The sequence below is a fragment of the Vombatus ursinus genome, unplaced genomic scaffold, assembly GCF_900497805.2.
Source record: "Vombatus ursinus unplaced genomic scaffold, bare-nosed wombat genome assembly UNPS02014932.1, whole genome shotgun sequence".
Lineage (NCBI taxonomy): Eukaryota > Metazoa > Chordata > Mammalia > Diprotodontia > Vombatidae > Vombatus > Vombatus ursinus.
Genome location: NW_020954710.1, coordinates 4,046,713 through 4,070,839, shown reverse-complemented (window position 1 = coordinate 4,070,839; position 24,127 = coordinate 4,046,713). Strand labels below are relative to the sequence as shown.

At 39.8% G+C, this 24,127-nt stretch overlaps 1 protein-coding gene across 6 annotated transcripts in view; it reads left to right on the top strand.

The window, feature by feature from the left end:
* Positions 1–24,127, top strand: part of VPS13D (vacuolar protein sorting 13 homolog D) — a 329,312-nt gene that overhangs the window by 84,512 nt on the left and 220,673 nt on the right. For all 6 annotated transcript variants that reach the window (XM_027843937.1, XM_027843939.1, XM_027843934.1 and 3 more), the window contains 11 exons: positions 2,516–2,687; positions 2,843–2,955; positions 4,155–4,364; positions 7,780–8,045; positions 9,096–9,229; positions 11,622–11,777; positions 13,564–13,789; positions 14,491–14,565; positions 15,263–15,469; positions 18,619–18,708; positions 21,695–21,835. In XM_027843937.1, coding sequence (XP_027699738.1) covers positions 2,516–2,687; positions 2,843–2,955; positions 4,155–4,364; positions 7,780–8,045; positions 9,096–9,229; positions 11,622–11,777; positions 13,564–13,789; positions 14,491–14,565; positions 15,263–15,469; positions 18,619–18,708; positions 21,695–21,835 — 1,790 coding nt within the window. The remainder of the gene's footprint in view (positions 1–2,515; positions 2,688–2,842; positions 2,956–4,154; positions 4,365–7,779; positions 8,046–9,095; positions 9,230–11,621; positions 11,778–13,563; positions 13,790–14,490; positions 14,566–15,262; positions 15,470–18,618; positions 18,709–21,694; positions 21,836–24,127) is intronic.

Genomic DNA, 24,127 nt, shown 5'->3' with positions numbered 1-24,127 from the left:
AGTAAGTGTTTCTAATAAAGGCCTTGTTTCTAAAATATAGAGAGACTTCAGTCAAATTTATAAGAATACAAGTCATTCCCCAATTGATAAATGATCAAAGGATATGAATAGACAGTTTTCACATGAAGAAATTAAATTCATCTATAGTCATATGAAAAAATGCTCTAAATCACTATTGATTAGAGAAATGCAAATCAAAACAACTCTGAGGTACCACATCACACCTATCAGATTGACCAACATGACAAAACCGGAAAATGATAAATGTTGGAGAAGATGTGGGAAAATTGTAACACTAATGTGTTGTTTTTGGAGTTGTGAACTGATCCAGCCATTCTGGAGAGCAGTTTGAGACTATGCCCAAAAGGCAATCAAACTGTGCATACCCTTTCATGTAGCAATACCACTGCTAGATCTGTATCCCAAAGAGATCATAAAAAAAGGAAAAGGACCCACATGACCCAAAATATTCATAGCCACTCTTTTTGTGGTGGCCAAGAATTTGAAATTGAGGGGATGCTCATTAACTGTGGAATGACTGAGCAAGTTCTGATATGTGATGATGGAATACTATTGTGCTGTAAGAGATGATGAGTGGGCGGATTTCAGAAAAACCTGGAAAGGTTTGCATGAATTAATGCTGAGTGAAGTGAGCAGAACCAGGAGAACGTTGTACACAGTACCAGCAACATAGTGAGAAGATCAGCTATGATAGATTTAGCTTTTCTCAGCAATACAGTGATCTAAGACAATTCCAAAAGACTTATGATGGAAAATGCTATCCACACCCAGAGAAAGAACTATGGAGTCAGAATGCAGATCGCAGCACACTATTTTCACTTTTTTTGGTTTTTGTTTTTCGTGCCTTTTCCTTTTTGTTGTTTCTTCTTTCACACATGACTAACATAGAAATATGTTTAACATGATCGCACATGTATAGCCTGTATCACATTGCTTGCCATCTTGGGGAGGAGGGATGGGAGAGAGGGAGAAAAGTTTGGAACTCAAAATCTTATAAAAAATGAATGTTGAAAATTATCTTCATATGTAAGTAGAAAAAATAAAATACTAAAATTCTATTTACTTAAAAAAAAAAAACCTCTGAAAACAAAGGCTTGGAAAAAGACCACCCACAAGCAGGATAGCTTAGAAAGCTACAACTTGAAGAAGAAAAGCAAACTGTACATAATAAATGGGAATGCTGTTTAAAAAAAAAAGATTCTTCCAACAGGGGGAAAAAAAACATTTATTAAGCCCTTGCTGTGTACCAGGCACTGGGCCAAGTGATGGATACAGATAGAAAAGTAAGATAGTTTCTGCACTCAGGGAGCTCTCACTCTCATTGGGAAGACATAAAGGAGAGTTTAGTTCATGGTAGATGGAAAGGCCAGATGATATTTAGGATCTGGAAGGGAAAGTGTGAGGGCAGAGAGCAAGGTCCTAAGAGACTAGGAAAGCAATTGCAGGGCAGATAGTCACCAACTAAGAGAACAGTGGATCCAGGGGTCAGAGTGGAATGAAGTTCTGGGACACTTGCATCAGGTGGAGATAGGGGAGTCAGCATCCAGCTGAGAGCAGAGTGTTCCATTCCTGGTTGGAACTTGGTAATGGGGGTTGGATTGAGACACGAGAGCTCTGTAGCTCCTTGCCATGCATAGGTCAAGTGGTGTTATTGCTGGTGGTCAGGCTGGGGAAGGAAATGTCAAGGCAAGAGATACAGATTTTGGAGTCACTCATATAAGTAGAAAAAATTCTAAGAAATATAGAAAAATAACAGAGGGCTAAGGAATGAACCTTGAAAAACAAATTTAAGGTGTAGGAAGATGAGCTAGCTACTTCTTCAGTGGTAAGAGTTGCTGTTTCTGTTTTAGTAAAAAATATAAAAGATTCATAAATAATCTGGACATTTTAATCTCAGTAATAAAAGGTTAGAGTGTACTTGGTTAATGGTCAAGCCATTAAGGTGTTTTTGGACCATTTAAAGCTGAAAAACAAAGCATCATTAACATGCTTGATAAATTCAAAATACATTCCCTCCGACAAAGCTCATATTACTTTGAGACATCTCATGACAATCCAGGGTCCTGGAGAAGGGAGATATTGTAGCATCCTTTCTTCAGAGATGGTGAGACTAAAGCACAGAGAAGATTTAGGATTTCACAAAGCTAGATTTAATTGTATGCCTTTTTTATTCCCTGGCTTCTGCTTGCTCTACCTGTTTTATTCTCATTCTGTAATTTAATATACATGTGTTTACACAGCATTTATCATCTAATACTTAAATTTGTCCAACTCTCACTACCATTGCCCCACCCAGTTTTTTTCCCCCCTACAAATGAGGGTGTTTCTACACTAAAAGTCTATAGTTCTTTGACTCTATGGTAAATGCCATTAGCCAGGTGAAATCCCAAAGATTCTACAGCTGGTGGATCTGTCTCTTCTGTGTTCTGTCATGCAAAAAGGCCACTATTAAGTGGTGATTTGCTAACAGTGGCTGTCTTTTCTTTTTCTTTAGGGAAATAAGTCATACAGTGCCAGACATATCCATTCATGGCAACCTGTCTTCAGTACACTGTTCATTGGATTTATGTAAATATAAACTGATTCGTGGTTTATTGGAAAACAACCTGGGAGAGCCCATTGAGGAATTTATGCGTCCTTATGACTTGCAAGACCCCAGAATTCATGTGAGTGAAATCCTGTGTTGTTCTCCAAATGTTACGTGGTATATTTCCCTCACATTTCCCCAAGAACAGAGGGAGTGAGAAACACATTGCTTTGCTTTCTTCTGAAGGTTTTTGAAATGCCATTGTATAAACTAACTAGCATTTTTCCTTTACAGACTGTGCTGAGTGGTGAAGTCTATACTTGCATGTGTTTCCTTATTGATATGGTGAATGTCAGTCTAGAACTTAAAGACAAAAAAGGAAAAGAAGGAGCTGGATCCTTGGCCAGGTAAGGCTTGAACAGCCATGTGCCACCAATCTGTATTCACGTCGAATTTGATGTGGCCTATATTTGTTAATCTTAAGGGGTTGAGAAGGTGCTACTGATAAGACCAAGGTTCCAGGCCGGATCCTGTGATTTTACTGGTGTGGCACTTCTGGTGCTCAAATTTGCCCTTTTATATCAGAAAGCAGTACATAGTGGGTGAAGAGGATTAGGAGCCTGGAGGCAGCTCTCTGTGACTCATCCCTTTTCAAGGGAAAACCACCCTCAGTGGATGTTCTGTTAATGTTGAGTCAATAATGTCATTTTGGTACACATTTGTACATATTTTTTGGTTTGTTTTTCTTAATAAGTCATAGTGGCATGCCCAGAATTGCAGAGGGAGGACCAGAATTTGAGAGAGAGGTGGAAGGAGGAGTTTCCCGCTCCTGGGTAGTCAGTCCCGGGCCCTGGTAATGAGACGACCTTACTCTGTGATCCTGAGATAACAAGGAGCAAGTGGAATGTCACATGTGGCTGATGACCTTCTTGTATACTTTTGTGCATCATTTGCTACAGTTACTGACCCAGGCTGACTTCAGGGATGTTGCAGATGGAGAGGCAACATGGAGTTAACGGTCCAGGTGTAGATTAAACTTGGTGTCAGACCTCAGCTCCGGCACTAGAGTCACACACAGGGTGACCAGAGGCAAGCCACTTAAACTCTCTGAGTTCTTGCTCCTGTTGTGTGGAGATAATGTGCTCTCTTCCTCACGAGGCTGTGATGAGGAAAGCCCTCTTGTAAATCTTAAAGCATTATATACATGGCAGCCTTTGAATCTTTGTTACCTTGGCTTTTCAGGATGATGGCAGGTAATTTGGATGCAAATACATTTGGAATAAAATGAATTTGTGGTTGTAAATTTTCATCATTATATATCCCTATGGAGAAAGACATGTTCTTTGGCACACAGGAAACCAGGGCCTTGAGGGGGTTTCTGTTCAGTTTCAGATTGAACTAGGTACCCTCCGATATCTTTTCCAATTTAGAGTCTGTGAAAAAAAAAAGTCATTTATTTGAAGGTTACCAAGACTGAAGCTATTGGCCTTGCTGTCTGCATAGACCTGATTTTCCCTCTGAGCTTTGTGTTTCTGTTACAGTTCATTTTTTGTGTGTAGGAACTAGGAAAATGGTGCTTAACCGTTCATTTGATTTACCGATTTAGGTTCGACTTTAAGAAATGCAAGCTGCTTTTTGAGAGTTTTTCCAACCAAACCAAGTCCATAAACCTGGTTTCCCACTCCATGATGGCTTTTGACACCCGCTATGCTGGGCAGAAGACGAGTCCTGGCATGCCCAGCGTGTTCAACTGCATCTTTCAGCCCTCGAAGAACAGCACAACCCAGGGGTCGATTCAGATTGAGCTGCATTTCAGGTAGTGGGAATTCATCTTTTTATCTCTGGCTACCTTCTGTGATGGCAGGGGAACGGATCCAGGTGCTCTGATGCAGTCTCTCCGAGTCTTGTCCTGTGGAATTGGGGAATCACTAAACGGACAGTTGCCTTACTGATAGGAAGCTGAATGGTAGGAAGAAGAAGGTCAGGATATGAACTCAAGGCCTCTGACTCCAGTACCTGCTTGCCATTGCATCCAGTTGCTGATCACACACAACGTGACTAAAATTGGGCTTGTTATAATAATAACAGCTGGCATTTATAGAGTCCTTTAAAGTTTGCAAAGCTCTTTCCTGGTATTCTCATCTGATCCTTCTAGCAACTCTTGGAAGTAGGTGCTGTTATTATTATTCCCATTTTATAGAAGCAGGAACTGAGGCAGGCAGAAGTTATGTGACTTGCTCAAGGTCACATGGTGTCAGAGGCCACATTTGAACTCAGGTCGTCCTAACTTCTAGCCCAACCTTCTACCCCACGGACCAGCTTGCTGCCTTTTTCTCCTTAAACTTGCTTCTTCACCTGACTTCCCTGTTTCATTTTGTGGCAGCTCTGTTTATATGGTCTCTTGTGCAGGAAACCCTTGTTTTAGCTTTGACTTTTCCTGCCCATTCACATCTCCTAGCTAGTCAGTTCCCAAGGCCTAACAATCTAGAGCTCATTGTGTTGTGAATTCAGAGCTATCAGTACTCATACCTGCAGGTAGAACTGTGTGCCAGTAGATGTCTCTCTTGAGTTTTTCTTTTCTTTTCTTTTGCTTAATGGAGGTTTAGAAATTCAGAATTGAGCCATAGTCATAAACCTACCTACTGTTTTTTAAACCATGTCTGCACATGTCAAATCACTTAAAACAAGTTATCCAGATTCAAGAAGAAAAACAATGGCCTATGCAAATAATTGAAATAAAAGTAGTTTTAGAGTAAAATCCCTCAGTTCTTCACATATAAACACAACCTTAGCTTCTTTCCCATCATTTTCCCCATCTTCTCCTGTGAGAGTACTGTACTACCAATATGTTTTATGTATAAGCACAGGCCTGGAGACCGAAAGAACTTAGGTGTAATTGAAAAGAAATTAGGCTACAAGTATGTATTCATGGTTTTGGAAAGGTTATGGTATGACACGCCACTAAGAGTGTTCACACTCCTGAGGCCCACTGCCAGCAGATGTATTATAGCTATGAAATTTTTAAGTAGAAGAAAGGCCAGAGAAAATGTGAAAAGATGCAAAATATGCCCCTGCAAGATGATTCATCCAGTGGTCAGTCAACAGATACATGTATTAAGTACTTACTGTGTACGTACAGACCTGTGCTGGACTCTGGGAGAGAAGTAGTGTCTAATTAGCATAAGATCCCTGGCGAGAATGAAGATGATGGTGGTGGTGGTGACAATGATCAGTTGTTTTTATGTGAATTTGCTCTAGTGATATAGTAGATGAATTCCTTTGCCTGCAGGTGCCTTCAATCCAGGGGCTGTAGCCATTCTGTGTCCTGGATGAATGAATGAATGAATGAATGAGAAACTGTTTATTAAACACTCACTGAAGGCCAGGCATTGTCAGGCATGGTAGCAAGTATGGCATTTGGCATGCGTAGTAGGTGCTTAATTTATAAATGCAAATAAGACTCTGGAGCACTTTTTCATAGGCCTTCAAGGTTCAGTAAAGTTACCAGACCCCCCTTGAATTCTAGTCATTTAATTAATGAAATTGGATAAGCTGATTTTGATGTGCAGTTGATATTTATTTGAAGAGCAAGATTGGGCTAGGCAAGACAGGAGTGGGGAAGCTGCAGCCTCGAGGCCCCATGTGGCCCTCTAGGTCCTCAAGTTCGGCCCTTGGACTGAATCCAAACTTCCCAGAAGGAATCTTGTTCTACACAGTTTAGATTCAGTCAGAGGGCTGCACTTGAGGACCTTGAGGCCACAGGTTCCCCACTCCTGGACTAGGAGGTGGTTTGAGCATGTTGTGTCTGTATGTAGACACAGCTGTTTTGGGGCTTTCCCTTTAAGGCTCTTTTCTCCTTTATTATGGCACTTTGATGGTCATTTCTTCATATGTGGAGATAGGGAGTCTTGAAGCATTATTTTTCTAGACTGAGTATTATCTCCTTTTGGCTCATAAATTCCTGGAACTAAGTGATTCTTACCTTGGCTTTTGCTGGAAAAAAAAAAAAAAGAAATACCCCTGGTGGTGAAGGGGTTAAATGCCATCTTGACTGTAACTTCAGAGTGCAGAAGCTTCTCACAGAAGAATTATCCCTCTGTTGAGATTTCCTAGCTGTGATGTGTGTGTCAAATATAAATTGGTTCACAGTATTTAAATGCTTGAAATATTTTCCAGCAAAGGGGATCAGACACACTTTGACATTCTAGATCATCAAATTAAGTGCCTAGCCCTCTCAATTTGCATTCAAAATGGGGTGGAAAAAGTTCACTAAGGGTAGCATTTTTTGTCTCTGACAAAAGGGAAAATGTTTGTGATAAATGCTGGGTCTGTGTGAAGGGAGACATTCATTGTTCTGTCCCTTTTTGAAAACAGCAAGCCAGATTTCCCCAGAGAGGCTGGGGAAACCAATTATGGCCATCTCCTCAAGTCAGATTCTTTTGAATTAATAGTAATAGCAATGGGTGGAGACACTGAGCATTACCTTCTGTAAGAGCAGCTTGCAGAGGGTAATGTTTCACTGAGAGGAAACTCCTGTTCTTAGAGGGGTGGGACCTAGGTTACCTGGTATGTCCCTGTAAGGATTTCCTAAGCATACATTCACTTCTTTCCCTTTCCACTCCGATATAAAACAACACAACAACACAACACACACACACACACACACACACACACACACACACACACACCTTTTACCATATGTTGCTCTGAGACCAATACTTGGATCTCCTCAGACATTTAACGTAGATCTGGAATTGAGGGGTTGTGGTGGTTGTCCATCCATGATTCTTTTCTCATCCCCACCCCTTCCCTCATGCCTCAGCTTTCTCCAACTTTATCCTGTTGCTTGTATTTTCTTCTTTAGGTCAAGAGATCTAAACTCTGAAGAAATATTGGTTTCATTCCACTTTAAATCTCAGCTAATCATGCCTTCTATTTTAATGTGGGTTCAATAAAGGAAAATATTTTAGTCACCAAGGAGATCAAGTACTTTGTTCGCAACCCTAGACTAGCCTATTGCATTATTGTACTTTTATAGCATAAAAAAGTATAATTAACTTGTATTAAATAGAGGCTGAATCTGTTGTTACAGTTCTCTCTCTGTGCCGATACTTGACCTTCTTGGTTTAGAAAACATTGGAATACCAGATACCAAAACCAGTGAGGAGAAACATGGGATGGAAATGACATACTTTTTTGCTTCTTTCTGTCCTCTCTTTCTCTTCCTCTAGATCCACCAAAGATTCTTCCTGTTTTACGGTTGTTCTCAACAACCTTCGAGTGTTCCTCATATTTGACTGGCTACTGCTGGTCCACGATTTTCTGCACACTCCCAGTGACATCAGGAAACCAGACAGTGTCCCTCCTTCACGCCAACGTAACTATAACAGCGAAACAACTGTGTTCCCCAAAACAGTGAAAAGCGGGGTAGTTACCAAGCGGTCTTCCCTCCCTGTGTCTACAGAGAGGCACCTAGAAGTCAAGGTCAATGTGACAGGTGAGCAAATGTGGTGGGTCTCCATGTGGAGCTGAATCAGCATAATTCGTTGATTCGTAATGTGATCTTTAGGACCCCCGATGCATTTGTTATAGAATGTTTTCTCTGCAACTTGTGTCAGAGTAACCAATGGGACTTGGCTGTGTGCACACTTGGATATATGCAATCTTTCTAGAAACAGACCTTGCTTCTATAGTCTTTGATTTCAGCTGAGCCTGAAGCTAAAAAGTTAATGTTAGTGCTTAGCTGCCAAAGGATGGGACCCTCATTCTCGTTGATCACTTGATGTCTATCCCCAGCTTAGGCATGCTTCATCTTAATTGGGTCTAGTTTACTCATTCTAAAGCTTCATTCAGAAGTACCCAGCTTTAAGTAAATCAGTATGTGAAAAATCTAGATTTACAAAGCAGATAAATCAAAGGGAGACAGTTTGCTTTACAAAGGTTTTTTTCATTTACAAAAGGTTTTATTTTAGCTATTTTTCAGATAGCAGGCTTCCCTTGTGTGTTTAAACTATGTGTCCTTTTGGAAACACAGTCATTATATAAAACTTGATTATACTTGCTTTTTGCAGATGAGCTGAAAACTGTCTTCCCAACATCTCTTCAGTTGAGAAATGTCTGTCAGAATTAAATTGGTCTAAACTGTTATAATGAACTTGAGCAGCTAGCTACATAAGCAGTGTAGTACTTACTGGTGAACTGAAGTATCTATGAATGTTTTCTGTGCCTTCTTTAAAGGACACTTTTCCTCCCATCATGTGTGTGTCTGAAGTACCTGAAGTGGGAGGAAATACCGTTTTCAGCAGTGGTCAACCTACAGGTTACTCTTGTTGGGTCAGCTACTACTGGTTGCAGTTAAAGGGTTGGTTTGTGATTAGGATGAAATATAATGTCTGTTTCCTAGAGAGCAAATCTTAATGGTTAATGCTTTTTCTTCCTGGTGAAAGGTATTTTAGTTTCTCTTAGAAGGACTAGCTCCCTTTCTGACTAAACAGAGTAGCTCTTCAGCCTCTAAGTTGTGGATTTTAACCAATGCCATCTTTTTCAGGCACTGAATTTGTGGTAGTTGAAGATATGTCCTGCTTTGATACCAATGCCATAATTTTAAAAGGAACCACAGTACTCACCTACAAGCCTAGATTTGTGGATCGACCTTTTTCTGGAAGCCTGTTTGGTATTGAGGTGAGAAGGCATGATGTACCCTGAGTGATACATGCTCACCTCAGTACAGAAGCATCTGAAGGAGAATGTTTCCATTTAAAACAATTAGATTCAGTAGACATTTATTGAGGGCCTACTATGTGCTGGGCATTGTGGTAAGTGCTGGGGACACAAATAAGAAAAAAAAGGAAGACAGTCCCTGCCCTTAAGGAGCTTACACTCTAATGGGCAAAGACAGCAGACACACTAAAGGAAACCAAAAAGTGGGAGTGGGGTTGAGGTCTAGGGGGTACCTGGCATGGAGGCACAGTGTTCTGGGAAGTCAAAACCAAGCAGAACTGCTGATGGAAAATGGAAAGTTACTTGGAAAGTTCTGCAGGTTCGAGGTCTTCTCTAAAGGAAGGCGTTGGGGGGCAGAGGGGAGAGGCAAGGGAGGGAGGAGAGAAGGTGCTGAGTATCAGAAGCTGCCAGTCAGCGTGAAGAGATTGTAGGGGATCAGCTTCTCCTGGAGAGCAGGGCAGGTGTCACATGGAAGGCCCAGTGCTCACCTGCCGCCTGGTCATCAGGATCATCTGGATAGAGGAGTCCAAAGCCAAGGTGTCAGGAATATCTGCATTTTAAGACTAGCTCATCGAAAGTTATCCTGGATCCAAAGGCAAGACTTTCTAAAAGGCACTTGTCTCTGGGCGAACGGGCAAATGGAGAGACATTCAGTTGTATCGTTTCTGGGCCACTGATCTTCTTTAGGATTTCTTTCCTCACAGTATCAGAGAATTTGGTTAGAGTTAGGTAGCCCAATTAGGTAGAGTTAGATAGAGCTGGGCCTGGAGTCAGGAAGACCTGAATTCAAATCCAACCTCAGACACTTATTAGCTGTGTGAGCAAGTCACTTCACTTCTGATTGCTTCAGCTTCTGTAAAATGAGGATAATAATAGCACCTACTTCCAGGGATTGTTGTGAAGATCAAATGGCATGGTAATTATAAAGCACTTGCACACAGTCAATGCTATATAAGTGTTAGCTATTATTATTGTTGTTGTTGTTGTTATTTTTTCCATATCATTAACCCCTTGGGTCATCTAGTGAAGTCAATAGACCTTTCATCGGAACAACATTTTTAAATACATAAAATCAAATATATAGGATTACAAAGGAAAGTAATTCTAGGTAAATAAAGATATACCTTTTTCCCCTTCAAGTTCATGAGTCCCTGGTTGAAAACCCCTGGCTTAGAGTTTAGCCAATGGCTAAGCTCCCTTCTTTCCCTTCCTTTCTAGGCTCTCTTCTGTCCTATGGTATTGCTTAGCAGTTATTCATTAATAATAGCAGACATTTGTTATTACTCCTTAAGGTCTGCAATGTATTTTTCATACATTCTCATTTGAACCTCCTAACAGCCTCATGAGGTAGGTTGTACAGATACTAACCCCGTTTTTCAGTTTTGGAGTTCCAGAGATAATAATTAATTTGGTTGTGATCATGTTACTAATAAGAGTCAATGGCGGGATATGAACCTAGGTCTCTCCTGACCTCAAATCTCCTGCTCTTTCTACAGCACTAGCTGAGGACATAATATGTAATCTATTTCCACTGTCAGCAATTTGTGATGTTTTGTGTTTTGTTTTGTTTTGGTTTTGGCCGGGGTGGGGGGGGAGAAGGGGGAGGCACGTTGCTACCAGATATAAATGAACAAAATCTTTGGAGAGGTTTTATTTCTTGTTCTCATCCTTTCCTTTCTTCTTGGCCCTAACACCTCCCCCTCTCCTTCCACAAGTTCCAGTGCTGGTTTGAGAGTGGGAACTGGAGATTTGCATACTAGTGCAGTCTTATGTGAGTTGATAATGAAATTGCACAAATTCATCTGCTTTCCAAGCCACCACAATGCCAGCTTTGAATGAGGTATCTTGGTGATTGATGAATGAACTGTCAGGTACAATTGGGCTTTGTACAGCAGCAGCTCTTGGAGAAGAAAAGAAAAAGGGAAGCTTTCCTGTCCCAAAGTCTTAGGAACACCGTGTGGTAGAATATTTGAGATTCCTTTCAACCCTGGAAGCCCCTTTCAGCTCGATTCTTCGGACAGCACACTCGGTTCTGAATTCTAAGATCCCTTTGGCCCATCATTCAAGGAGAATTTACAAAGAGAATGTAACGAGCTGCTTTTGAAGCCAACAAAGACCCTTGCTAACACATTTCTCAGCAGTGCTGGAGAACACTGAAAGGAGTGTAGAGGGGAGACTGAAGTGAGTGAGCGCTCTTCTTTCCCCTCTCTCATCCGTAAGCAAGATAAAGATGTTGGTTTAGTTTTACACTAGGAAAGACTCTAGGGAAATGCAAAACCCCAAACTGTCAGCAGAGGCTGCTCTCCTGTGATCTCAGACGGTAATGCTCTCCCCTCCCCATTTTCACTCCTAGGTGTTTTCGTGCCGCCTGGGGAATGAGCAGGACACAGCTCTCTCCATTGTTGACCCAGTACAAATTCAAGTCGAGCTGGTGGGAAATTCTTCCTATCAGAACAGCTCTGGGCTGATGGATGCCTTTAATAGTGAAGATTTCCCCCCTATCCTGGAGGTAATGCTGGAAACGATGGTAGATGTTGAATGCTCTCTGTGTGGTCAAATCCACGCGACAGTTCTTTACTGAGCATTTTCCGCATACAGCCAGGATCCTGCTAAATGCTGCAGGGTATCCAAAAGAAGGATAAGATGTGGGACTGTGATGTAAATACTGAATAATGGTGACTGAATTCAAGCCTTTACAGTCTTGTTGAGGACCTCAAATGTAGGATCATGAACAACTTTGGGAATGGTAATAGGCAACAGAAAAACAAGTGTCCTGTTATGTGGAACAGACATACCAGCCTGCTAAGACTTTTGAGGAAGAGAGAGATCACTATGGGCTAGATAAGAGTATTGGGTTTCACGAAAGAGTTGGGGCTTGTGGTAGGCCTGGGATTTGGCTAGGCAGGAAAGAGGAGGAGAGGGCATTCCTGCTCCAAAAAGCCTTCTATTCAGAGCTGAGGAGGCAGGAATGGCATTGTGTATGCAGAGACTGATAAAGAGACCAGCCTGATGGGAGCAGATTGCTTGTTGGGGAATAAAGAGAGAAAGTGGAGCAGATTAATTAAGAGTCTTGAATGTCAGATCTGATAGGCAGTAAGGAACCACTCTTAAATGTTTTGTCTCCCTAGACTTTAAAAAATAATTGCCCACATAGTATTTGGGTGCATACCACAATGGCTGGGGAGGGAGGGAACAGGAGTATAGTTCATTCGTTTGAGCCATAGGCTATTGGGAAAAAAGAAAGGAGACTTGTATCACTAGATACATTCATCTGTTTCTTCGTCTGAAAGGAGGAAAAGTAAGCCACATCTAAGCATCTTAGCAGTTGTCACTGAGTCACAATTTTTAAAACATTCTGTTTCTGATAGTCATGTTGCCATCAGAAATTTTATCTGTATAGAGTCTCTGGAAAAAAATAAATGTTAGTATACTTTGGGTCCGAGGCTTGATTCGTTTGCAACGTGTTGGACTTTGCTTTATAGGTGGATTGTTTTAGTAAAAATTACTTTCAAGATCCTGAGTAAAATGAGCTCCCTTAGTACTGCCACGGGTGACAGCTGTGCCTCTCCTGCTTGAGTGAGAAGGGGTATCCAGGAAGATGAGGCAGCTCCACTCTTCATGCTGTTCATTTTCCTGATTATTTTTTTCAAAAAGATTCTTTTTTTTTAGGTAAATAGGTAAATTTCAGCCTCACCACTGTCTGAACACTAAGTTACTGGAATTTTACTGTAGTTCCCATGTTTGGAAATACACATTAGTATTTTCCAGTTGACATGGTGTGTCCCACATCAGCATCTGCCCAGGCTTTGGAAGCCCAGGGCAGAGGAGGATAAGTTTTGTTTGTTCCCACTCAGCTGATGAGGCCTGAAGGTGATTGGAGAAGTACTAGTCTGTGGTATGTGAGGAGAAACTTAACAGGGAAGGGGGGGTCCATTAGGTGGTGAATATTTTTGACCACGGCAGCTCATGAAGGTTCTCCATCCACTAAGATTTCATGGGATTATGTTCTGTATTGATAGAGGGAGAACCCACACTGATGAAATCCTGGGTGTTGGTTGTGTCGAAGGACAGTTGTGTCACCCGTGAATTTCGAATCTGGGGCTTCCTAGCCCAGTGCTTGATTCTAAGATCTTTGCACCTTGTGATCCATGGAGCAACAAATGTCATCTGTTGCTTTGGGCATGTTAACTTCTGGTGTTGTGGAAAGATTTCATAAAAGCAGTTGTACCTGTGAGAGAGGAAGAAATAAAGCCAAATGTATCCTTTAGAAAAATAACCTTGTTTTCTTTTGCTAGATTCATTTGCAAAGCCTGGATATCAGACTCTCCTACAATGATGTTCAGCTGTTTCTGGCCATTGCAAAGTCCATCCCAGAGCAGGCTAGTGTTGCAGTGCCAGACTCAGCAGTGGGGGAGGCGGCCTCTGCCGGCAGTCACCTTCCAGGGCCCTACCGGAGCAGTGAGACCTCAGTGATCCCTGAAGCCAAGGACAGTCCCCGGCGCACTCTAGATCCTCTCCTAGGTATGTGTTTAACTAGGAGCTGGCCCTTCTTACCACTGTGTAACCTTGAGTCTTCCTTTTGCACAAGTATAGGGAACTTTCATTTGAAATTTTATAATCTGTTCCTGTTATTTTTATAAATGTCCCCGGGCTATAAGAGCAGGTCCTGTATTTTCTGTATATATTATTATGTGTGTGTGTGTGTGTGTGATATACAGGATATATATTTGTGTATAATATATCTGTCAAGAATGAGAAATTCAGAATTTCTCACTGAAATGTCTCATTTCTATTAACAAATAAAAATAAACCTCTCAAATTAGGGTTTTTGTTAAATATGACCTTTTCTTCTCTTATCATACTTTCTTTGTATTAAGTAGATTCAAAATTTTATTTATGTATGTATACATACTTGCATACTTATACATATATGTAAATGGAACAAGATTTTGAAACTCTTTTGTTATGTATGTATGCACACGGTACACATATGTAAGTATAAGTCACAAAATTTTGAATCTTCTTAATATAAAGACATTACAATAAGGAAAGAAAAGATCAGATTGAACATACATAAACCCACAGTTTGGGAAGTACGCTTTTTTAGTTAGTAATAATGAGGCATCTCAGTGAGAAATTTCTGATTTTGTATTTTTTGTTTTTTGTTCTTTTGATTGATTGAGCTTAGAAAAGTTGCATTTCTGATCTCTCTAATTTTCCAGAGTTACAGCTGGCCCGACTTCAGGAACTGGGCTTTAGTGTGGATGATTGTCGCCGAGCTCTTTTGCTGTGTCAAGGTAACTTGAGTCCGAATTTTCAGTTTCATTGCTCACTCCTGGACCCCTGTGATTGTCATTTGGGATCACAGTGTTCTGAAAATCTGTGGAAATGATAGATTATGCCTAGTGTATATGCCTAGTGTTTGGTGAGCACAATCTCTGGCCTGTTTGTTTCAGTGTTTCCCTTTCTTTGCTTTCTTCCCATGTTCCTTTCTTCCAGTCAATTAAATTCAGTAAACATTTCTTGTATTTACTTTGTGCATTGAACTCTGTTAGATGCTGAGAGAGATATAGAGTTAAATAAGTGATTCCTTCCCTCATGGTGTTTATAATCCTGTAGGGGTGATAAAACATGTACAGAAATAAGTATACATATATATATGTGTATATATATATGTACATATATATATATATGTATGTACGTATGTATATACTTATATATGTAAGTATACTATCAAATAGACTGGGGGAGGAGAAGCAGAAAAGGCCCTGGCCCCCTCAGGGAAGGAGAGTGAACAATCAGTCTTACTCTCTATCACTTGGTTTCTCTCCATCCTCTTGGTATAAAGATAGATATCTTATCAGAGACTGTTGGAGAGTTTAAGTTTTTCCTTAAGGTCCTAGGAACTCTTTTTGTTGTTCTTTTTATATGTTGCTGGAACTGCTTTGACAATTAGTTGAGCTGATTGTTTTTGTTTTTGTTTTTGTTTTGAAGGACAACTGAAAAAGGCAGCTACTTGGTTGTTTAAAAATGCTGAGCCCCTGAAGTCTGTCTCACTAGTGTCTAACAGTAAAGATAACCAGGGGACTCTGCCAACACAGTTGATATCGGGAGTAGAGATTAAAGCTGAAAGCGTGTGCATCTGTTTTATTGATGACTGCCTGGATTGCGATGTTCCCCTTGCTGAGCTCACCTTTTCCCGTGAGTATGGATCAGATTAATCCCAAGTGTTCCCAGTGATCTTGGAATTTTTTGGGCCTATTTTTTTATATTGCTCATGTTTATTTTCCTACTTAGTATATTTGGTGAAATTTGAATAACCAATTTAGCATTTTGTGTGTATGTTTTTCCAAGAAGAAATTTGGGCTTTCTAGTGCTTTAGCCTTTCCTTGTACACTGGTAATAGTCCTTTTCATTGAATGAAATATCTCTTGCATCAGCAGGTCTGCTATCTAAATAATACCTGATCTTTCAACTTCATATATGTCTTTTATGATTGTAACATTTATTCTGAATTCTTACTGACCTCTGGTTTTTTTACATTTAATTTTTATTTTATTTTTTCTCAATTACATGTAAACAAAACTTTTTAACATTTATTTTTTAAAATTTTGATTTCCCAGTTTTCTCTCTCCTTCCTCTTTGAGAAGGCAAGCAATTTGATATAGATTATACATGTTCAGTCATGCAAAGCATTTCCATGGTAGCCATGTTGCAAAAGAAAACTCAAATAAAAAAAAAAAGCATAGTAAAGTTTAAAAAGTGTACTTTGATCTGCATTCAGACCCCATCAGTTCTTTCTCAGAAAGTGGAAGTGTTTTTCATTCTAAGTCCCGCGGAATTGTCTTGGATCATTGTCTTGATCAGAATAGCTAAGTTATGTTTCATAGTTGGATCATCATACAATATTGCTCTTACTGTGTGCAATGATCTCCTGATTCTGCTCACTTCACTTTGCATCAGTTCATATAAATCTTCCCAGACTTTTCTGAAACTATCCTGCTTATTATTTCTTACAGCACCAGTATTGCATTACATTCATGTACCACAACTTGTTCAGCCATTCCCCAGTTGATGGGCATCCCCTCAATTTCCAATTCTTTGCCACCACAAAAAGAACTACTATAAATATTTTTGTACAAATACGTCCTTTTCCCTTTTGTTTTGCACTTCTGGGGATACAAACCTAGTACTGGAATTGCTAGGTCAAAGGGTATTCACACTTTTATAGCCCTTTGGGCATAGTTCCAAATTGTTCTTCAGAATGGTTGGATCAGTCCACAACTCCACCAACAATGCAGTAGTGTTATTGACCTCTTTCAGAAGACAAGTACAGAAAATAATCCCATGAGCCAGATCATTCTTCCAATTAACTGCCAGAGCCAGTCACAGTAGGCTTTTTTTTTTAAAATAGGTGAAGCTATTAAAAGGAAGGTGTGCCTTTCAATCATTTACTTTCAGTTCAATCTGTTGACCTTTCTTGAAGCCCTTTATAAATTTAAATCCCTGTTAGGGAAACTCAAAGATGAATAAAACTTAGCCTAAGCTCCTGGTATATTTGCATCACAGTAGGAAAGGTGAGTACAAAACAAAGTAGGATAGGCTAAATGAGAAGCACTAAGCTCCTGGTGTGTGTTGCTCCACAACAGATACTTAGTAGAATGAGACTTCCACAGGCAGAAATTGAAATTTTACTGCCTTGTTTAATCTTAATTTTGCATTATTTTGAGCGGGGACCCAGCTTTAGGGTTAGGAATGTCGCTAGAAAAGATTTTGGCTGGTACCTTTTGACTGAGCTGAAACAGCATCCTTAAGCTAGTGATTTACAACCAGTGAGGCAGGTTGGATTTTGGTAGGGAGACCATCAAGGTTTGCTTGTTGCCCTAGAACCATCTTTGTTGTCCACAATCGCCAGCTGTTTGTGCCTCTCAAAGAAGCCGTGGTGACTGGAACGAGACCCCTGTTTGCTGTGACTGTCTCCAAGGGAGTCTGTTAACCTCCCAAGGACAGACTTTTGGGTTTTTTTCTGCATTAGGCTTATGAATCCGAACTGAACATTACCAGGCCATGGCGTTTTTCTCTTTCTTGCCTTCTTTCCAGGTTCCATAAAGAATGAAGTCAGCATTCATGGGCTTAAGTGTTTTTTAAGCACCTGTGGGTGAGGCACTGTCCTACATCTGGACAAACTTACTTCTTTAGGTTGTAAGCTAGGGCTTAACACAATGAATATTTTCTTTACTGTTCACTTGGCATCAACTTTATTTGCTCTAGATTGGTAGGTCAGTGACTGTGGCCTCCAGTGCGTTGTTCTTAGTTTTACCACTGCTGGTACTTGTTGCCTTCTTTCTTCCTGTCTCAGCTTGGCCTTTTGGGGATTTTTTTTTAACGGTGAGGGGAAGTGTATAATAGTTATAATTAATAGAAATAAGATAGAGAAAATGATTCATTCTGAGATAAGATTACTTCTTGGAAGATTATGAAACTATGCTATGGTTACCTGTTTTCCAGTCTATGTTCAGATATATACTAGCTGTGTGACCTTGGGCAAGTGACATAATCTGTCTGCCTCAGTTTCCTCATCTATAAAATGAGAATAAAAATAGCACTTACCACCCAGGGTTGTTGTGGGGATAAAATGAGATAATACATAAAGGTGCTTTGCAAAGCTGAAAGGGCTATGTAAATGTTGGCTGTATGTTACTATTAGGATACTTTTGTCTTACCGAGTTTCAGTTATTCCTTCTGATTTCTCGTAATCTATCAAATCATTACTAATCCTGATTAAACAAAAATAGGGCTAGCTTCTCTGTCTTGATATTTAACATAAAGACTCATTGTCCTCTTAACATGAGTATAAACAATAAATCATGTTGAAAAACTTAAAAGAAATCACTTCTCTAAGGTTATCTAAGGTACTCAATTGCTTTGGGTCGTGGTATGGAAATGATTGTTTGAGTACAACCTTTTTTGAAGCTGAACCTCTGTTGTGTCCTCACTCCCTAGTATCTGTGTGTGTGTGTGTGTGTGTGTGTGTGTGTGTGTGTGTGTGTGGCGGGGGCGGGGTGGGGCTCATGTTCCTTTTCTTTGCTTAGGTTCTATGATCCCTGTGTGGTTGAGAAGTAAATTGTCTTTGCCTTCCCTGTCTTTGGGCTGTGTCTATTTCTGCTTATAGAAATATATTCAAGGTTTTCTGTGAGGCATACACATGATGAAATTGATTCTTTTGGGAATAGAATTTAGTGATGTTTAGTCAGGTATTTGTTGTATTTTTCCTTGAAACTTGATTGTTAGCATTGTTTTTTTTTAACTCATCTGACGTTGCATTAAGATCCTGGTCACTTTTATTGTAGGCTTGAATTTTCTGCAGCATGTGAGAACCAGCCCTGAGGGTTATGCCCACTTTACCCTCTCAGGAGATTATTACAACCGTGCACTGTCAGGTAAGTGAGCATTCTAGGATTTGGAGAATACATATATAGTAGGATCGGTTGCACCCAGTGTACATTTTGTATTGGATGAAGGCAAAAGGGAAAAAAAAAGCAAAGAGCTTCAGAAATAGATAGGATGAAAATGCTCAATCTTTCCTCCCCCCCCCGAGGCAGTTGGGGTTAAGTGACTTGCCCAGGGTCACACAGCTAGTAAGTATTATGTGTCTGAGGCTGGATTTGGACTCAGGTCCTCCTGACTCCAGGGCTGGTGCTCTATCCACTACGCCACCTAGCTGCCCCCCAATCAATCTTTAGAAATGTATCTGATACGTTATAGCTGAAAAAGACTTGAATGATTTTTTAAAAATAATTTAACCATTTTTGATTCTAAAGTTTGGCTCATCCTGGAATATAAAACTGTATTAGTTGGTCTTTCTGCCTGGTTTTTCTTGTGTAGCTATGGCTCTGTTAGTTATTAGCTGGATTTTCATTAGGAATTTTAAAAAATAATAAATTTTTATTGATATCTTCTGTTTTTATATCATCTATGTTTCCCCGCATATATCTTCTTTGCCCTCCTAGAGAGCCACCTGTCATCACAAAGAATTTAAAAAGAGGAAAAAATTCAAGAAAACTAAGCAACTTATTGAAAAAGTCTGATTATTGTATTCCTCACCCATAGTCCCCCATCTTTGCAGTGATTCAGTCAACAAGCATTTGTTAAGTGCTTCCTGTAAACGGACTGGTGCCTTCTCATATCTCTTTTTTGGAGCAAAACTTGACCATAATAATTACAGTATTCAGTTTTCATTGTTTTGTGGTGGTGTTTTTTCCATTGATGCTGTTGTCATTGTGTATATTGTTTTCTTAATTCTGCTTACTATGTTTGACACCAGTACAAATCAGTCTTCTCATGCTTCTCTGTATTCTTTACATTATTTTTTATTTGCACAGTAACAATCTACTACATCTAAGTACCATAACTTGTTGAGCTATTCTCTAGTTTATGGGCACTTAATTTGATATAGGACTCTTGTTTTTTTTTATTAACCTCCTTGAGATATGTGCCTAGCCATGGGATCTCTGGATCAAAAAGTGTGGACACTTTCGTCACTTTCTTTATGTAACTGCATGTTGCTTTCTAGAATGAGTAAACCAATTGCAACCCTGCTACCAATTTATTAGCTGCCTTTATTTCCATAGCTCTTCTACCATTGACCATTTTAATCTATTATCTTTGTCATTTTATTGGGTGTGAGGTGAAACCTGAATTGTTTGAATGTGCATTTCATTTATTATTAGTGATTTGGAGCAGTTTTCTGTGTGGTTGTTCATAATTTGCAGTCTTCTTTTGAGAACTTTTCCTATCCTTTGATCATTTTATTTTCATGCTAGTTGGTAGTAGCTCTTAAAAACAAATATTTTACTTATTTTCCTATTAAAAGTGACAGAATTCCTAATTTAGAGAACCATTGAGACCATATACATATATATCCTCTTTCTGTTTGAATATAGAGTACATTTTAGTTTCTCAGAATCTGGCATATTTGTATACATATATGTGTGTGTATGTGTGTGTGTGTGTGTTTGTGTATGTGTGTGTGTTTGTGTATGTGTCTCAGTATCAAAACTTAGAATACTACTATGCTATACTTAGTATACATAAACACTTGTTATTCCAAAGAAATGTCTCCTGAATGGATGAGGAGCTAAGGTGGTTTGATGGAAAGAAAAACATCTGTTTGAGCTGACACGCAAGAGGCTTATTTCTGTTATCAGGCAGTTATTTCCAAAGTATTAAACTCTCTTGTGGGAGTGTTTGGAAAGGTCATTTTTTGCAAGCTACCAGAAGTCCCTAATGGTAGGGGTTCATTACATTAGATTGCATTATGTTGGCTGAATCCTAAGACTTTCTATTAATGATTATTTTAGAGTTTTAGAATTAGTTACACTTTCTCTCCTTGACTGGATAACATTTGTATTTTCTTACCTTGTATATTTGGGCCTGGCTGGCACATGCTAATAATTTTTCTGAGAATCATTTACCTTTTTAGAGTCACATTAACCCTCTCAGCTTACTAAAGAAATCAGTTACTTGAAAAAGGTTGAAGCAACTACTTTTGGGTTGAGTAGAACTAGATTCAGGCCTTATTCATATTACTCCCTTTCATGCAATCCCTATTCAACTGAACTGGATTTTCTCCTGAAACTGATATTCCATTTCCTTCCTTGTTGCATTTCAACAAGTTATCCCTGATGTCTAGATTCCCTTCCCTCTATATCTGTCCCTGTCAGAATCCTTATCTTCCTTTTAGACTTAGCTTAGCTGCTAGTGCTTTCGTCAAGTCTTTCTTGCTACCTTCTCCAAGTGACTAGTTCTCTCTCTATCCTCATATTGCTTTGTTTTACTTTATCTGCATATTTATTGTATTTCTCCAAGAGAAGCTTTATATGGCAAGCTCCTTTGTTTTTTTTCTATACTTGGCACCAAGCACATAGCACCTTGTGCATAACAAGGGCTTTCAAAATGTATATTGGATTGAGTTCTGTTAGAGAACATAGTTTATTTTTTTCACATTTGTATATTGGTTATTTTTTTAATCTGTATTAAAGAAAATTTTTTCTGGAATAATATAAACACTTTCAGATATATCCATTTGACACACCCAGAGAGCAACTGATTTATGTAAAACTTTTTTATGTAAAACTTTTTGACTATTGCTTTATTTATCTAACTTGAGTCTAGGATGTTTTACTTCATTTGCAGTGATAAGTAATGGTTCTACACACGGTAGACATTCTTACCATCTGGCAGATGTCCTATGATGAGAGATGGGGCATTGAAATAAATTGAAAATACAAAGCCATCAACTGTGGTTTACTAAAAAAAACAAAAAAAAAACCCCTTGCTAGACAGTCATTAGAACTCATGAGCAACTTTCCTCCATAATTTCTTGGTATCTGTTGAACGTATGTCATATTCCCTGTGTTCTTTTAGGCTGGGAGCCATTTATTGAACCGTGGCCATGCTCTGTATCCTGGCAACAGCAGGCAGCCAGCCGCCTCCATCCTCCACGACTGAAGTTGGAAGCCAAGGCCAAACCTCGATTGGATATCAATATCACCTCTGTACTGATAGGTAAGAATCTAGAATGTTGACAAGGTTCTGTAAATCCCTTAAATCAAAGACCAGTAAAGTGAATCAAATCTCAACATTAGTCTAGGTCATCCAGAATATGCTCTCTGTTCAAAGAAATTAGCCAATGTTCAGGGTGGTGGTAATCTAGTGTTGCCATTCTTTGTTTTGTTTTGTTTTACTCATACCTGACTGACAGAGTGGGGCCAGCTTGTTTTTGTTTTGTTTTTTTGTTTTTTTAATTAAATTTTATGTTTTTCAGTCAGCAAAAATCCACCTTCCATCCCTCTAACCCACTTCCTTCCCCCCATTAAGAGTAAAAGAAAAACTCCTTTTGTAAACATACACAGTCAAGCAAAACAAATTTCTTCATTGATTGTATCTGAAAGAAAACCACCCTCTATCTGTGTGTCTCATTCCGTACTCTCAGTCTTTCACCCCTCTATCAAGAGGAGAATGGCATATTTTATCTTTAGTCCTCTGGAATCCTTGTTGGTCAGAGTTGCTAAATCTTTCAAAGTTGTTTTGTCTTTACAATATCATGTCATTTTGTTTACTACAGTCAGCATCAGTTCATACAAATCTTCCTATGCTTTCTTTTAAGATTTCTTAAACTACACCCTGTTTTTGTTCAGGGCTTTCAGGCAGTCCAATTAATCTTAACTTTTTTTCTCCTGAATCTGTTTTCCAAGTCAATTGTTTTGGCCTTGCATTTTCTTTTTCTAATCTTTTTACTTTGTTTTAATATATCTTGTCTTGTGGAATCATTAGTTTTTACTTGATCCATTCAAATTTTCAGCTAGTTTGTTGTTTGGGCAAGGTTTTATATCTCTTGGGTCAAGCTGTTAATACCTCTTCCTTAGTTCTCATTTAATTTTCAGTTTTTTTTCCTCTAGTGCTCTCATTTCATTGATTAGAAACATTTTAAAAAACTCTTTAAAATCAGATTAAAAAAAACAAACAAACCCAACTCTTGCTTCATCTCTTCCAAGAATTCAAGTTGTACTTTTCTTTGAGGCTTTGCTTGTAGATATTTTAGGATCATTCTTTCTTCTGGGTTTATGTCTTGAGTGTCCCTGTCACCTTAATAGGTTTTTATGGTTGGATTATTTTTTCATTTGCCCATTTTTCCAGCCTTCTTCCTGACTTCGGACTTGGTGTTAGGGCTGGATTCTGTGTCCTTCCGGAGGGAAGATCTGGGCTGGTCCTGGTGCTGCTTTCTTGGGGGTATTGAGTGTTGCGTTGTTCCAGGTTCTCAAGGACAGCTCAGGCTGGGGACCTGCAAGCTTCCAGTGTTCCCAGAGTGGTCTGTTCCAAGGCAAATTCTGAGCTAGTCTGAGCTCTGCAGGTTCCTGACCTGGGTTTGGATGTGAGTGATAGTAGACTGCTGTTGGACTCTGCCCCTATTAGCCGGCTGGGAAGCGTTGCTGGTACAAAGGGATAGATAGGCTTCCCTTTGGCCTGGGATCTGCTCTGGGGTCTGAGCCACACGGCTGCTGTTTGCTTCTGAACTTCCTTTCTGGGTACACAGGCTGATGCCTCTGACCTCTCCTTACCGTGGAATGCCACCCCTGGGTGTAGGTCCTTTCAGTCTGCCAGGAACTGGAACCAGGCACTGGGGAGTGAGCATACCAGTTTCTGCCCCTTACCTGAGTTTGCTGTGCTTAAGTCTGGGACTGGGAAGCCCTCTTGCCCTGATGCACTAACGTGCTCCAGGTGCACACTCATGGCCAGACGCCGCCATGACCACCGAGCTTTCAGTGTGTCTCTCTATGCCAACTTGGCCTGGAAAATGACAGTCACTTTTCCTTGGATTTCCCAATCAGGATTCCATCGTTTTCTTTCTTTCTTTCTTTCTTTCTTTCTTTCTTTCTTTCTTTCTTTCTTTCTTTCTTTCTTTCTTTCTTTCTTTCTTTCTTTCTTTCTTTCTGTCTTTCTGTCTTTCTTTCTTTCTTTGCAATTGGGGTTAAGTGACTTGCCCAGGGTCACACAGCTAGTGTTTGGTCCGAGGTCAGATTTGAACTCAGGTCCTCCTGACTTCAGGGCTGGTGCTCTATCCACTGCGCCACCTAGCTGCCCCAGGATTCTGCCATTTTCTAGATCTGTTTGGAAGAATTTTATTCTTTTTGGGTGGGGGGAATTCACAGCACTAATTTCTTCTACTCTGCCACCTTGATGCTGTTTCTTCTTTGGCTCTTTGCAATCAGCATTCTCTGTTTTTCCCCCCAGGTGTCACAGAAGTGAATTTGGATTTATTTCATGTAGACTACCTCTTTGGCACTTTGTATGTGATAT